Source organism: Bos indicus, chromosome 1 (assembly GCF_029378745.1).
Source record: "Bos indicus isolate NIAB-ARS_2022 breed Sahiwal x Tharparkar chromosome 1, NIAB-ARS_B.indTharparkar_mat_pri_1.0, whole genome shotgun sequence".
Classification (NCBI taxonomy): domain Eukaryota; kingdom Metazoa; phylum Chordata; class Mammalia; order Artiodactyla; family Bovidae; genus Bos; species Bos indicus.
This window is the reverse complement of record NC_091760.1, coordinates 131,260,953-131,274,337: the sequence shown is the minus strand read 5'-3', so window position 1 is coordinate 131,274,337 and position 13,385 is coordinate 131,260,953. Positions and strand designations below refer to the sequence as shown.

Genomic DNA, 13,385 nt, shown 5'->3' with positions numbered 1-13,385 from the left:
CTTACCCAGACCTGGGAGTTGTCAGGGCATGCTTCCTGGAGGATGACACTGACATATAAGCTCAGACCTGAAAGATGAGTAAAGGTAGCCAAGGAATGATACAGGGAGGGGATGATAAGGAAATGAGAGAGAGAGTAGCTACACTCTGGAAACTGAAAGAAGCTTCATTTGGCTGGCTCTGAAATTGAATCTAACACTGTACTTAGGTCTGCTAAAAATGAATATATGTGTTGATTATTGTCTCTTGCAGTTTTTAACTCTTTCATAGAAATGATCTTCTGGTATCCTTTTATATTAATGACTAAATATAATTGATTTGCAGGGCATTAACATCTCTTCTTTAGTATAGATAATATTTACTTATTAGAGCTAGAGCAAGAATTGTTTTCTTTAGACATTGGTCCATTTAATTATTTTTAAATTTATTTATTTATTCATTTTTTGGCTATGCTGAGTCTTCACTGTTGCACTCGGGCTTTCCCTAGTTGTGGCGAGCGGGGACTACTCTTCGTCACAGTGCGTGGGCTGCTCATTGCAGTGGCCTCTGTTGCTGATCACAGGCTCTAGGTGCAGAGGCTTCCGTCGTGGTAGCACGCAGGCTCAGTAGTTGTGGCACATGGCCTTGGTTGCCCCATGGCATGCAGGATCTTCCCAAACCAGGGGTCGAACCCATGTCTGCGGTATTAGCTTACGGAGTCTCAACCACTGGACCGCCAGAAAAGGCCCATTGGTACATTTTAATTGTGTTCTCTTTAGTCTGCATTTACTCTATAACTACCAGCTGCCTCCTTCATGTCCATTTTTCAAACTAGTAAGGAAATTGGAAAATTGGTTTTGGAGGAGTTTTGTTTGCTTTTGTCTATAAAAACATTTACTCTGGCATGGTTTCAGATATTTGGGTTGTATTTATAAGGTTAGGGACACTCATTTCTGCTCAGTTTAGGAAGAATGGGGAGAAATCTGGGAAAATGTTAGAATTAGAAATTCCATAATAGAAAGCCTCTAGAATGGCACCTGGCAAAAATAAACTTTCAGTAAGCTACCGGATGCATGAATGTGCTGCGTTAGTATAGGCAGAACACATTAAGAGAAGAGAAGAAGAAAGAAAATGACAGACTGCTAGGTTAGCGTCTATAAGCTGACAACTGGGAAGTAAGTTTCTAAGAAAACGGCAGGCATCTATAAGGAGGCAGGAGCCTAGATGTGCAGTCTCTCATTAACTATATTTTGCTCAGTGAAGCTTCGATATCACATGAATTTTAAAATCATATATCAGAGCTTGGTTAAAACCATAGTAAGCTTCATTCAATTTAGTCCTCATGAGCAAACAAACTAACAAAATACTCCTGCTTATCTGCTATAAATCATATGGAAGATCTGAGGGATATTCTAGAGAGAGAGAGAGAGAGAGAGAGAGAAGGCCCTCAAGCACTGAGCTATAGGAAGAAGCCTAACAAGTACAGCGTTTGGCTCAAGACTTGTGAAAATGCTATTCAAAGCCTTACGGGGAGGATCAGCTTTCAGCAGACCACCACATCATAACAGCACTTTCCTGTAATAATAAAAAAAGATAATTAAGGAGAGGGGTATTATCGTTACCAGGGTTTTTAATGCTGATGAAATTGGTTGGTATTGGAAACACAAGCTGACAATAACATGAAGTCATTGATTTTAATAACTCCCTCTCCACCCCCACCCCCCAACCCTACCCCCTGGTTTTCTATCCTGTTTTTCTTTAAGATCATAGTTTGCCAATTACAGGACTTTTTTAGGAGTATAACTTTAATGGTTGACAAAAAGTTTCTATATGTTGTAGAGCTCTGCCACCTAAAAGAGAAGTTAGGAGAGATGCTCAGCAAGTATTTTGGCATACGAAAGAAAGATAACTTATAATGTTTCAATATGTTAGTGCTTAAGCATGATCATGTTAGAAAACTCAGTGAGGTATGAAAGCAAGAGCTGTAACTGTGGACTAATATTGGTATGGTATTGATGACCCCATCTACCATGAGTGCCACTTATTTGATTTTCAAAATGAAGTAACTTTTAATAAAAAGTTTAATCTCCCTTTTATTTACAAGGCAGGTACAATACTGAAAAGTACAGTTTTCTTGAAGATTTTGCAAAAACTGCTTTCTGTTTTAAAACTATGGCCAGAAATTTCCAGACACCTTCATAAACTTCTGAAGTGTCCCTGGGAGGCTCTGATGCCTTCTTCCACAAGAAGAAGAAGGTTTGAGAACCATAGTGTTTTTATATTAAGATAGCACTACTGACCAATTACCTTAAGTTTTTTTTTTTGTTTTTGTTAAACATTTTATTAGTATTGGGCTTGCTGCTGCTGCTAAGTCCTTCAGTCATGTCTGACTCTGTGCGACCCAATAGACGGCAGCCCACCAGGCTCCTCCGTCCCTGGGATTCTCCAGCAAGAATACTGGAGTGGGTTGCCATTTCCTTCTCCAATGAATGCATGCATGCTCAGTCGCTGCAGTCGTGTCCGACTGTGTGCGACCCTATGGACAGCAGCCCACCAGGCTCCTCCATCCACAGGATTCTCTAGGCAAGAATAGTGGAGTGGGTTGCCATTTCCTTCTCCAAGTACTGGGCTTATTTTGAGCTGTTTATTTTTTCTCTGCCTGTCCTTTGAGAAGAACCATGTGTTTGTGAACCAACTGATCATTGACAGAGATACTCTTATTGTGAAAAAGAGTTTCACTCCCAGAGAAATGGAGATCTGAGTGTAGCAAGAGTAAAAAATACTGGTGAATAAATGGGAAATATAAAAGATATTTTCTGGGACTTCCCTGGTGGTCCAGTGGCTAAGACTCTGTGCTCCCAATGCAGGGGGCTGCAGTTCAATACCTGTTCAGGGAACTTGATCTCACATGCCACAACTAAGACCTGGTGCAGCCAAACAAGTAAATATCTTTAAATAAAAGATGTTTTCGTATTTTTTAATCTCCTTAAAAGTGACTGTTTAAGCAAAAATTGTACAATATAGAAAATTCCCTGGCTGTCCAGTGGTTAGGACTCTGTACTTTCACTGCAGGGGTCCAATCCCTGGTGGGGAAACTAAAATCCCTCAAACCTCATGATGCAGCCAAAAAAAATAGTACAATATATCATGTTGTTTCTAACTAGTTTAAAGATGTATAACAGCAGGTCAAAGAATGAATGGGAAGATGGAAGTATGTTTGCAAGGCTCTTATAGTTCACATGAAGTAGGACACTATCCCTTGAAGACTGTGATAAGTTAAAAGGTACATATTGTAAACTGTAAATCTACCACTACAAAACAACAAAACAAAACCCAAAGAGGTACAGCTAGTCAGACAATAAAGGAGATAAAATGGAATCACGGAAATATTCAGTCCAAGGAAGTCAGAAAAAGAGGAAAGTAAAATCATGGTCCCTGAAACAAGGTCAGGTCCATTCCTTGGGCTGGCTGCTTTTACTGCCTACTGCCAGAGCTATACATGAGAAGATGGCCTGTGTTTCTTTTTATTCAAAAGATTGGTGGCCTTTTTTTTTTAAGAACTCGGCTTTCTTTGTATTGAAAGTCTTTTGCTGATTCGCAAGCTGTCTCTTACTCCCCCTCCACTGCCCTCCTGTTTCATAGCCCCAGGTTTGCACAGCCCTGTCTCTGTCCTGGTTAGCACTCCAAGTGGAGAAGCGTCAGGGTTTTACTTTGTCACTAACATCTGTACTTGACAATCCAAGATGCTGTAAAATAAAGATAAACTAGTACCTCAACACATCTTACCCTTTTCTCTTTTCCTTGAATTCAGAGACATGAAAAATGCTGTAATTGGAAACAACAAGCAGAAAGCCAACCTCATTGTTTTAGGAGCTGTTCCAAGGTAAGTTTGCTACCATCCCCTTTTCTGCTGTTCATATGAAGTTTCAGATGTGTTCTCATTCTCAATCATAAGACTCATCTTTTTTCTGTATTGTCTGTCCTACTTTTTTTTTTTTTTAAATAAATGCTTTGAAGTATATGAAGCATCTCTTAAAAAAAAAAAATAAGGTACCAGGGAATGGAATATATGAATACCTTTTAGAGGTTTGGGAAGATCATTGACCCTGCCATAAAAGGACACGTTGGGTAGATAAGCAGTGTACATCAACGTGATTCTTCCTTGTCTCCTCAGAGCTCTGGCAACTTTTATATGATTGGATAATAATTTCTTAGGATTCTCAAAACCCTTTTTAAAATTAAAAAAAAAATTTTTTTTTTGACCCTGCTTTTCTAGTTTTAGAATTTGCTGGCATTTAAATTTACATAGAAAGTTTCATGTCTTCTGATGAAGCTATTAAGCTTCTTTTTGGCAGACAGTGACAATTGTTTAACTGCTTCTTTGCCTTTGCTACCCAGAATTAAGTTTTATGTGCAGTTATAAATTTTTCATTCTGAATTTTTAAATGTTTTGGTTTTCTCTCTTCTCTTTTTTCTTTCCTGTCTTTTAATGTAGGATTATTTAATGGTTTTGTTGTTTATATTATAATCAACCATTGGTAACTGTAAAGCTGTCAGCAGCCTTTCTTAGGGGACTAGTGCTCAGTATATATGAATACGCTTTAGGGAGCATGAAGGATGTACCTTAGAACATAAAGGAGATAGTCATATGTTGTAGACAATTGGAATTTGGGGAGTAGTTTTTTGACAGGCTAGCCTAGAATATAAGAAGATCTTTTGATGCCCCAAATAGGAGAAGTAGAGAAAGAAGAGAACGTCCCTTGTTTGAAGAACTGCACAACAACTCTGAGTATTCCCTCTAGGCTAGACGTCTGTGATCTCTGAACTGTAGTAGTGGATATTCAGGGTCCTTAAGATCCACCAGCACTTGGCTTTGGGTGTCTTCATATCTTGGAGTGGCAGATAATGTAGACTGTCATGCTGGCTGTTTCCATAGACATCACTTGTGGACAACTCTCAGATTTGAAGTTCTGATACACTAAGATTATATGATAATTCTGTTGTTCAAAAAGAAGAAAATCTCTTTTGGTTCTCCGCCCTGCTGATATTCCTTTATTAAATTAACAGCTTATGTAAAGATATGACCATTTCCTAGCAGCCTGTAAACTCACCTACCATATTTTCAGTGTGTAGGATGTATTGGTAGCCTTTTTCTGTAACATTACTTTTAGCTAATGTTTACTTTTAAGTTTTTTAGTCTCTTCTGTTTATCAAGTTCTTTCTTTTTAGATTATTGTACTTGCTTCAGCAAGAAACCTCAAGCACAGAATTGAAAACTGAATGTGCAGTGGTATTGGGAAGTCTTGCTATGGGTACTGAAAACAATGTTAAGTCTCTACTAGATTGCCATATTATCCCTGCCTTACTGCAAGGTATGTAAGGAAGTCATTTTTATACAGGTAAAAAGTAGAATCAGTTTGCAGCGTTTTAAATATGAGTTGAAAGCATGAGTCTCAAATCTGTTTTCTCTTAACAGGACTACTGTCCCCAGACCTGAAGTTCATTGAAGCTTGCCTCAGATGCCTGCGCACCATCTTCACCAGTCCCGTCACTCCAGAGGAACTACTGTATACAGTGAGTTTTAGATGTTTTTCAATCATCAAGTTACATTTTTACTAACAGCATACTTTTGATTTACTTAGCATCTCATAACTGATCTCAGCTGTGATAATTATGTTATAGAAAAGTCTCAAGAAGTATTTGAATTGCTAATTTGCAAATATCAAATGTTCTAGGCTTTGTAAAGCAGTGAAAGATAGTCCCAGACCTTGAGAAATTTATAAGCTTGGGTTTTTTTGTTGTTTTTTGTTTTGTAAAGACCCTTCTTAATTTCTTAATATGTACACATAAAGGAAACACATTTAATGCACTCACTATAGGTTAAATCTGGTAGAAGAAGCTTTATGGAGAAGGTAGAATTTGACCTGGTCTTGAATAATGGATAAGATTTCAAAAAGTGTAGAGAAAAGAAGCTGTTCTAGGACATATCTTTGAAAAAGAGAATATGCAGGACAGTGGACAGAACAGTTTAATGCAGGAAGGGAATCATTGTTCATTTCAGCTGGAGAGGTGAACCAGAAGCACTTGTTAGAGGCTTACTTACCAGGCTAGGATCAGAGAATACATGTGAGAGAATCTAAAGATCTTCAGAGTCATTCATTGATTTTTAAAAACTTCAGGGATTATTAGGGTGTATTTTTATCTGTTGCTTATCTGGGGCTTTCTTAATAAAATTATCACGGCTAGTATTTTTTAAACTCCCTTATCCACAATTCACAGTAAGAATTATATTTTCCACTGCTACACTGTGTGTGGGGGGTGGGAGGTGGGGGCGCAGAGTGGTGGTGGGAGTATCTTGAGATAGTCTTCACAAAACAATTGCATAAATGTGGTGCCTTCTGACTTCTATTTTATTCTTTTTCATTTTAAAAAATGCTGGTTGTGATTCTCTGAGCTGAGATGTAGAATCATAGTTTCAAAGTGGACACATATGTATCAGAGATCTTGTCCAGGGTCATGTTTTACAAATACTTCAAGAATATAAGTAGTCAGGAGGCACAGGCAAAGCAAGCAGGGAGAGGGACATGTCACGTGCCTTCAGAGTTTGTTTTTCCTGCATTAGACACTTGCTCCTCTGGCCTGTAATGATGCCTAAGGTCTGTAAATGAGGCTTGTGGGTCATCTCACACAGCAGGAAGCTAAATTATGAAGCATCTCGAATTTGCACCTCAAGGATTTGTGTAACATTCTTTGGGGAGCCATGCCTCATAAATCCAGACCATTTACTACAGTGGTTCTCAAACTTGAGCAGGCACCAAAATTACCTGGAGAGCTTATTAAACACAGAATCCTGGACCCTACCTCCCGAGTTTCTGATTCAGTCAGTGTGGGATGGGGCCTGAGAATATGCATTTCCAATAAGTTGACTGAACTGGACTGAATAAGTTTACCAATAACTGGTAAACTTTAGTATCTGGTAAACCAGATGCTACTGGTCCGTGAACCTGTCTTTGAGAACCACTGGTTTACCGTAAGCACTTCTAAATTGAGGAAGCATTCTCACAGCATTCTATATAGAACTCTCCATCTGAATATGAGTCTGTTTACTTAAGGATTTCCGATTGTCATTTTTACAAAGAAATTAAGCCAATCATTCATCTTCTTTACCCTAGAAGTTTTTCCCCCAACCCTCAGCCCAGTAATGGGGAAGGAATTGACCCTGGTCAACTTACTCAGCTCCTTCCTTCTCTCTCTCTAAATTGATTTCATGATCTACTAATGGATTGTGGTGCATAATTTGGAGAATGCTGTTATATACCAACTTAGCTTCTTTTTGCAAGAAAAATTAAGACACAGGGACTTAAGGGACTTTCGTAGGATACCTAAATTATGAAACAATTTTATGCCTCAGAGACGGTGGAGACTGAAAAATGTTGGGTGGGATAATGACAGAGAGTAGTATTTCAGTGTAACTAACTGACATCTGTGGGTAGGATTGTATAGAGACCAGCTGCCATAGCAACTCAGGCACTAAACTAACGAGCACACAATCCTGTTGAAGAGGGCAGAATGTCTAGTTTTAAATTGTTTATAAGATGAGTGACTTTGGGGGAAATTATGTAACTGTTCTTTGCCTTGTTTAATCAACCAGAAACTGCAGATATGTAACCAGCAGCTTGCAGTATCTTAGTTCCCTGGCCAGGGATTGAACGTTGGGCCCACAGTAGTGAACACCCTGAGTCATAACTGCTGGACTGCCAGGAAGTTCCCTCATTTTGTGTTTAAACTGTTTATGACAACACAGGGTTATAACAAGCAAGGGGAAAAGATTCTATTTGTAGGCATCTTCTACAAAAATAGCCTACTGTTTTCCTACTTAGCTTTTATGTGTCTTGGGCATTCTTTTCGTACTGAGGGAAACCCCACAAACCCTGTTTATCCCAACAGTGGTATTCTTTTACGTTTCCTTCCTTGCTCTCTGTTGTCTTTTGTCAAAGTGTGGTCTGTGGACCAGCAACATCAACCATTAGTTGGGAGTTTGATAGAATGCGAAATCATAAGTAGTACTTCAGACCTACAGAATCAGTCTATACATACAAAATATCCCCTGAGAACATACATGCAATGTGCGTTCATATCTGAAAAGCATTGCTGCAGGACCTACAACAGCACTGACTAGGGCACTCGAGCTACGTCTCCTTTTCCATCTGTGGTTTGGGCCAAATATCCTCTCAATGTTTAAATCATGAAAGAGCAGATTTTTTGAGAGCCCTGAGGCAGATTGGGTGGATTCTTCTTTCTTCTGTACCATCATGTATGTTGTGAAGTGTCAGTAGTAGGCAGAGAGTGGGCTGTAAGTGAGAAGCTGCTATTATATAAACTGTCTTGTCTTGTGAAGACAGAAATTAGCTCACTACAGTTATTAGAAGTGTTAATCTGTTACTGATACTTACCATAACATCTCAGACTTCAAAATTGTGAACTTTTATTTTAATACAGTAATTCCTCCTTATAAGCTATGTAATAAGTATTTATCTTATTAATTATGTCACATTTTGGTTTTGGAATAGATTATGTCAAGTCTTATTGAAATGATTTTGTTTTATTGTGGGGATGTTTATGGGAGAGAGATTGAGAATTTCTTGTTCTTGTATTTTATTATCAAGCATGAAAATTGAAGCCCCTTTCCTTGTCCTTTGCCTAGACAGTTTTGATTACATGTTGCTTTTGTGTTGCTATGTTCCTTAAACAGACTTGATTTACTGTCATTAAGATAAGAGGCTTACATGTGTACCTGTCCTTGGAAATCAGTGTTAAAGACACTCACCGAGTCTGAGTTCCCTGTTGCTCTGCTCTGCTTCCCTTTCACTGCAGGATGCCACGGTGATACCGCACCTCATGGCGCTGCTTAGCAGGTCCCGCTACACCCAGGAGTACATCTGTCAGATCTTCTCACACTGCTGTAAAGTAAGAACCAGGATAACTGTTCTCTATAATGTAAACACTTGTATGCCCTCAGGAGATGTGCCTTCTTGGTATGTCCTCCTGGAGCTAATCTATACACATATAAGCAGACCTATGTATATAATTTCCCCTCTTTTTTTTTTTTTGACACAAATAGTAACAGACCATACATACTGTTCTGTACCTTGCATTTTTTACTTAACATTTTGAGGGATATTCCATATCAGTACATAAGGAGCTTCCTCTTTCTTTTTTAAAAAACAGATGAATAGTATTTTATTGTATAGATGTACAATAATTTATTCAACTTTTTTTCTACCATTGGGCATTTAGCTTGTTTCCAGTCTTGTGCAGTCAGTGCTGCAACAAATACCCTGTATGCAAGACATTTTTATAATTTACAAGCACCCTCATGCCACTAACAGAACTCAGCTTTCTTTTAGCCTGATAAGTAACATTTGCTAGCTCTGCTCAGGATTATCCATCAGTTTAAATAGTTAAATATAACTAGACTTCAGGAAACATTGTAGCATGTATAAACCCATGGAGCAGTGACAATAGTAATAGCCTAAAATGCAATATTGATTTCCCTACTGATACACTAACAACATGTGTCTTTGAAAACAACTGATCTGATGATCTCTGTATTGTCATTAATTATAAAAATTTTTTATTTTTGTATTGTTTACATACAAGCCTGAAGTTATAAGATTTGTAATAGCATTTTAAGACTGATCTACAAATTTGCATATACTAGTATCAATATGAAATAAATTTACATACTTTGGTCAGGGGAGATAAAGAGGTTTCTAAAACATTTGTTTTCTAAGCTAATCATCATTAAAGTTTTGAAATTCTCTCCTTGATTTATTAAGAAGCAAAAGAAGGCTAGTAAGAATATTGATTGAAACCCTAACTTCTAAGTTGTTGCCACTTCCTAAGCAGTTATTCAGATTTTGAGACCAATTATTTGGTGTTTAGTTTAGGAACATGAGGGCTTATGTACTTCCTACCTTGAGGAGACTGCTTCACTAACTCCAGGTTCATGCAGGTTGATTTGGAGAGATTCAAGAGAGACTTAATAAGAATAGAACAATAGTTCCTCCTCTTTAGTTGGCTCAGCTACTCATTCCTTCATTGTAATTGTTTTTACACAATCCTGTCTACAACCACAGAAGGAAGAGGTTCTTTTGTAACATATTTGCTGCAATTTGGACAAAGGATGTGAGGAATTAAAAGGTACAATGTCTTGTAAGCGATGGAGAACAGTATGTACAGAGAATTGCTTTGTGTTTCACCATAATTTCTAAACATAACTCCAAGACTGAAAACAATCTAAATGTCTAACTATCTGTGTATATATGTAGTATTTATATGGGGCCTCCCTGGTGGCTCAGTGGTAAAGAATCCACCTGCCAATGTAGACATCACGGGTTCAGTCTCTGGGTTGAGAAGGTCCCCTGGAGAAGGAAACTGGCAACCATTCCAGTTTTCTTGCCTGGGAAATCCCATGGACAGAGGAGTCTGGCAGGCTACAGTCCATGGGGTCACAAAAGAATCAGATACAACTTAGCAACTATACAACAAGTATTTATATATAGTATTTTTTATATATAAATATATAGTATTAGTTTACCATTTGTGTTAAAATGGGGGAAAGAATATACTTGGGTATTTGTTTGTATATATGTGAAATGTCTTGAAGAGTATAAAATAATCTATTAGTATTAGGTCACCTGAAAGTGGGGACAGATTGGCTGAATACAATGGGAGAGCAGTGAAGTACAGGGAGTAAAGGCAGCCCCCTGCCCACTTAGCTGTTCTGCTGAACATTACCTGTATATAAGTCAGCATGTTAAAATTTGTAAGCCAAGGCTAACTGAGGCTTATCTTCATAATTTATTCTAGTAATGTATTTATTAATAGGTAAGAAAAAAATGGATCAGATTCTTAGAAGACCCTTCTTTTCTTTGGCTTCCCCATCATAATCTCCACCACTACCCTTATAATGAATAAGCCAGAGACTCATGTTTCAAATGAGTCAATTCAAATAGAGCATTTAGAGCAGGCCCCACAGGTAGCAGATACCCAATAAGGAGTGCCTGTAATTGTAACTGCAGATGCATGGGTGAGAATAGGAAAAGAATACACTTCAAGCCTGTGCCCTGGGAATGTCAGTATTTTCAGTTATTATAAAAGCAAGTTTGTACTGTTCTGAGTGGATATATACTGATAAATAATATCAAGAAGTTGTAGCCCTGGGAATGTCAGTATTTTCAGTTATTATAAAAGTAAGTTTGTACTGTTCTGAGTGGATATATACTGATAAATAATATCAAGAAGTTGTACTCTGGGAATTTGTCCTCATACCCTAAGAATCTGCACTGAGATGCAGCTTTACTAATATTCAACAAAACATTGTTTATAATAGTGAGACATTAGAAACTACTTAAAATATGTAATGGGGGTTTGCATGAGTAAACTGTGGAATATTATGTGGTGATTAGAAGTTAGAAAATGTATAGGATCAATTAAACTTCAATTTTTTAAATGTGTGAAAATTAAGACAGAAATTGCTGTTTGTTTGTTTTTTTTAAGTACTCTTAATAATAGATACGGAGAAGGCAATGGCACCCCACTCAAGTACTCTTGCCTGGAAGATCCCATGGATGGAGGAGCCTGGAAGGCTGCAGTCCATGAGGTCGCTGAGGGTCGGACACGACTGAGCAATTTCCCTTTCACTTTTCACTTTCATGCATTGGAGAAGGAAATGGCAACCCACTCCAGTGTTCTTGCCTGGAGAATCCCAGGGATGGGGGAGCCTGGTGGGCTGCTGTCTATGGGGTCGCAGAGATTTGGACACGACTGAAGTGACTTAGCAGTAGCAGCAGCAGCAATAATAGATAAAATGTTTAGGAGCCTATAAAATAGAATATGGCTCTTTTACTACTCAGAGGTAATAAAATGCTAATCTTTCCACTTCAAATGATGGATATTTTGGTCTAAGAAAGAATGAGCATCTGTAAGATCGTTATTAGCTAAACAGTGAATTAGAGAAGCTAGTTTAAGAGCTCTTTTTCTACACTAGGAACTGGTTTCTTCTGTTGAATCCAGACAGATAGCCTACTTTTTGATGCTACACTTTTATGTCCTAAATAATGATAAACATGAAATACCATCCTTGTTTGGCTTTAATTGACTTTTCATTATTTGAGTGGATGGGTGGGATATAAAAGAAATGAATTAAGTACTGGGAAAATTGAAGCCTTGCATTAACCTTTAGTCACTTTGAAGATCTTCAATGAATTGATTAGTAGAAAACAGAGTCAGTAAAGAATAAAATACCTGAATTTTCCTATTTCTTCACCTACTAACTCTAAGAAGTAGTAATTTTAAAAGAAATGAGAGAGAAAGAGAACTAAAACATGTTTACTTCCCAGTTACAGAGTGTTGTTTCCCACCAGCCACTGCTCAGACCTCCCTGATGTGTGGAGGTAGCTTGGGCTCTGGTCCAGTTTCTCTTGCAGCTGATTAGTTTTAGACTTCCTCTGACTAAGTCATCAGTCTTAAGTTATAAGAATGACTACACTGTCTCCTTGGGCATAGGAGATAAGGGTGTGCAAGTGAAATGCAAAATTTGGAGTGCTTCTATTGCTGTAATGATGAGGGCCAACGTCAGAATATTCTGTGCCCCCTTCCTTATTCTGGGGAGGTAAGGGGCCAGCGAGCCGTTCTAGAGAACTGAGATGAGAGGTAAACTGTGACGGCCCTTTGCAGGACTAAAAACAGTGTCTACCCTGCTCTTTGGGAATGGGTTTATACAAATGTAGAACTGAAAATCCTACATTGCAATGAATGTGGTTTTCCCCTTTTAAGTAAATGTATTATTGGAATGAATTATTACTCTTCTTAATGTATTTTCTCTTTTCTTACAGGGTCCAGATCATCAAACAATTTTATTTAACCATGGTGCAGTTCAGAATATTGCTCACCTACTAACCTCAGTATCTTACAAAGTAAGATGTTAAAAATTATGGCCTGATTTTTATGTTTTATTTTTAGTTTTTAGAGTCTTGGTCTGGAAAGAGGCCCACATATTTTGTTGTTTCTTTGGTAGATATTGTGATCAAGAATCGTATTTTACCACTAAAATGTTGTGAGGCATTGTTTTTCCTACAGAATGCTTTTAAAAGCAATCTACCTTGCCTTTCCTTTTTTTTTTTTTCTTTTTTTAGGATATGGTTGTGGTATAAATTGCTACTGAGTTTTACTTGTGATCATTAGTAATCTCTTCTGGTATGGTGTCAGTGCCAAAGTTGCATGTACCTTGAAGTATGTAGGAGCACTGGCTCACTTGCTAGATTAGGAAAGACTTTGGATTGATTTCCTATTTGAAATCTTTATTTAACCACATTGACTCAAACTTCCAGCATGGTGGTGGTAG

At 37.9% G+C, this 13,385-nt stretch overlaps 1 protein-coding gene across 7 annotated transcripts in view; it reads left to right on the top strand.

Moving 5' to 3' along the window:
• Nucleotides 1-13,385, top strand: part of ARMC8 (armadillo repeat containing 8) — a 109,081-nt gene that overhangs the window by 39,602 nt on the left and 56,094 nt on the right. For 5 of the 7 annotated variants that reach the window (XM_070794282.1, XM_019961999.2, XM_070794293.1 and 2 more), the window contains 5 exons: nucleotides 3,789-3,860; nucleotides 5,207-5,349; nucleotides 5,454-5,551; nucleotides 8,852-8,944; nucleotides 12,877-12,957. In XM_070794282.1, the coding sequence (XP_070650383.1) occupies nucleotides 3,789-3,860; nucleotides 5,207-5,349; nucleotides 5,454-5,551; nucleotides 8,852-8,944; nucleotides 12,877-12,957 (487 nt within the window). The remainder of the gene's footprint in view (nucleotides 1-3,788; nucleotides 3,861-5,206; nucleotides 5,350-5,453; nucleotides 5,552-8,851; nucleotides 8,945-12,876; nucleotides 12,958-13,385) is intronic. The other 2 variants (XM_019961996.2, XM_019962000.2) reach the window with 1 other exon arrangement.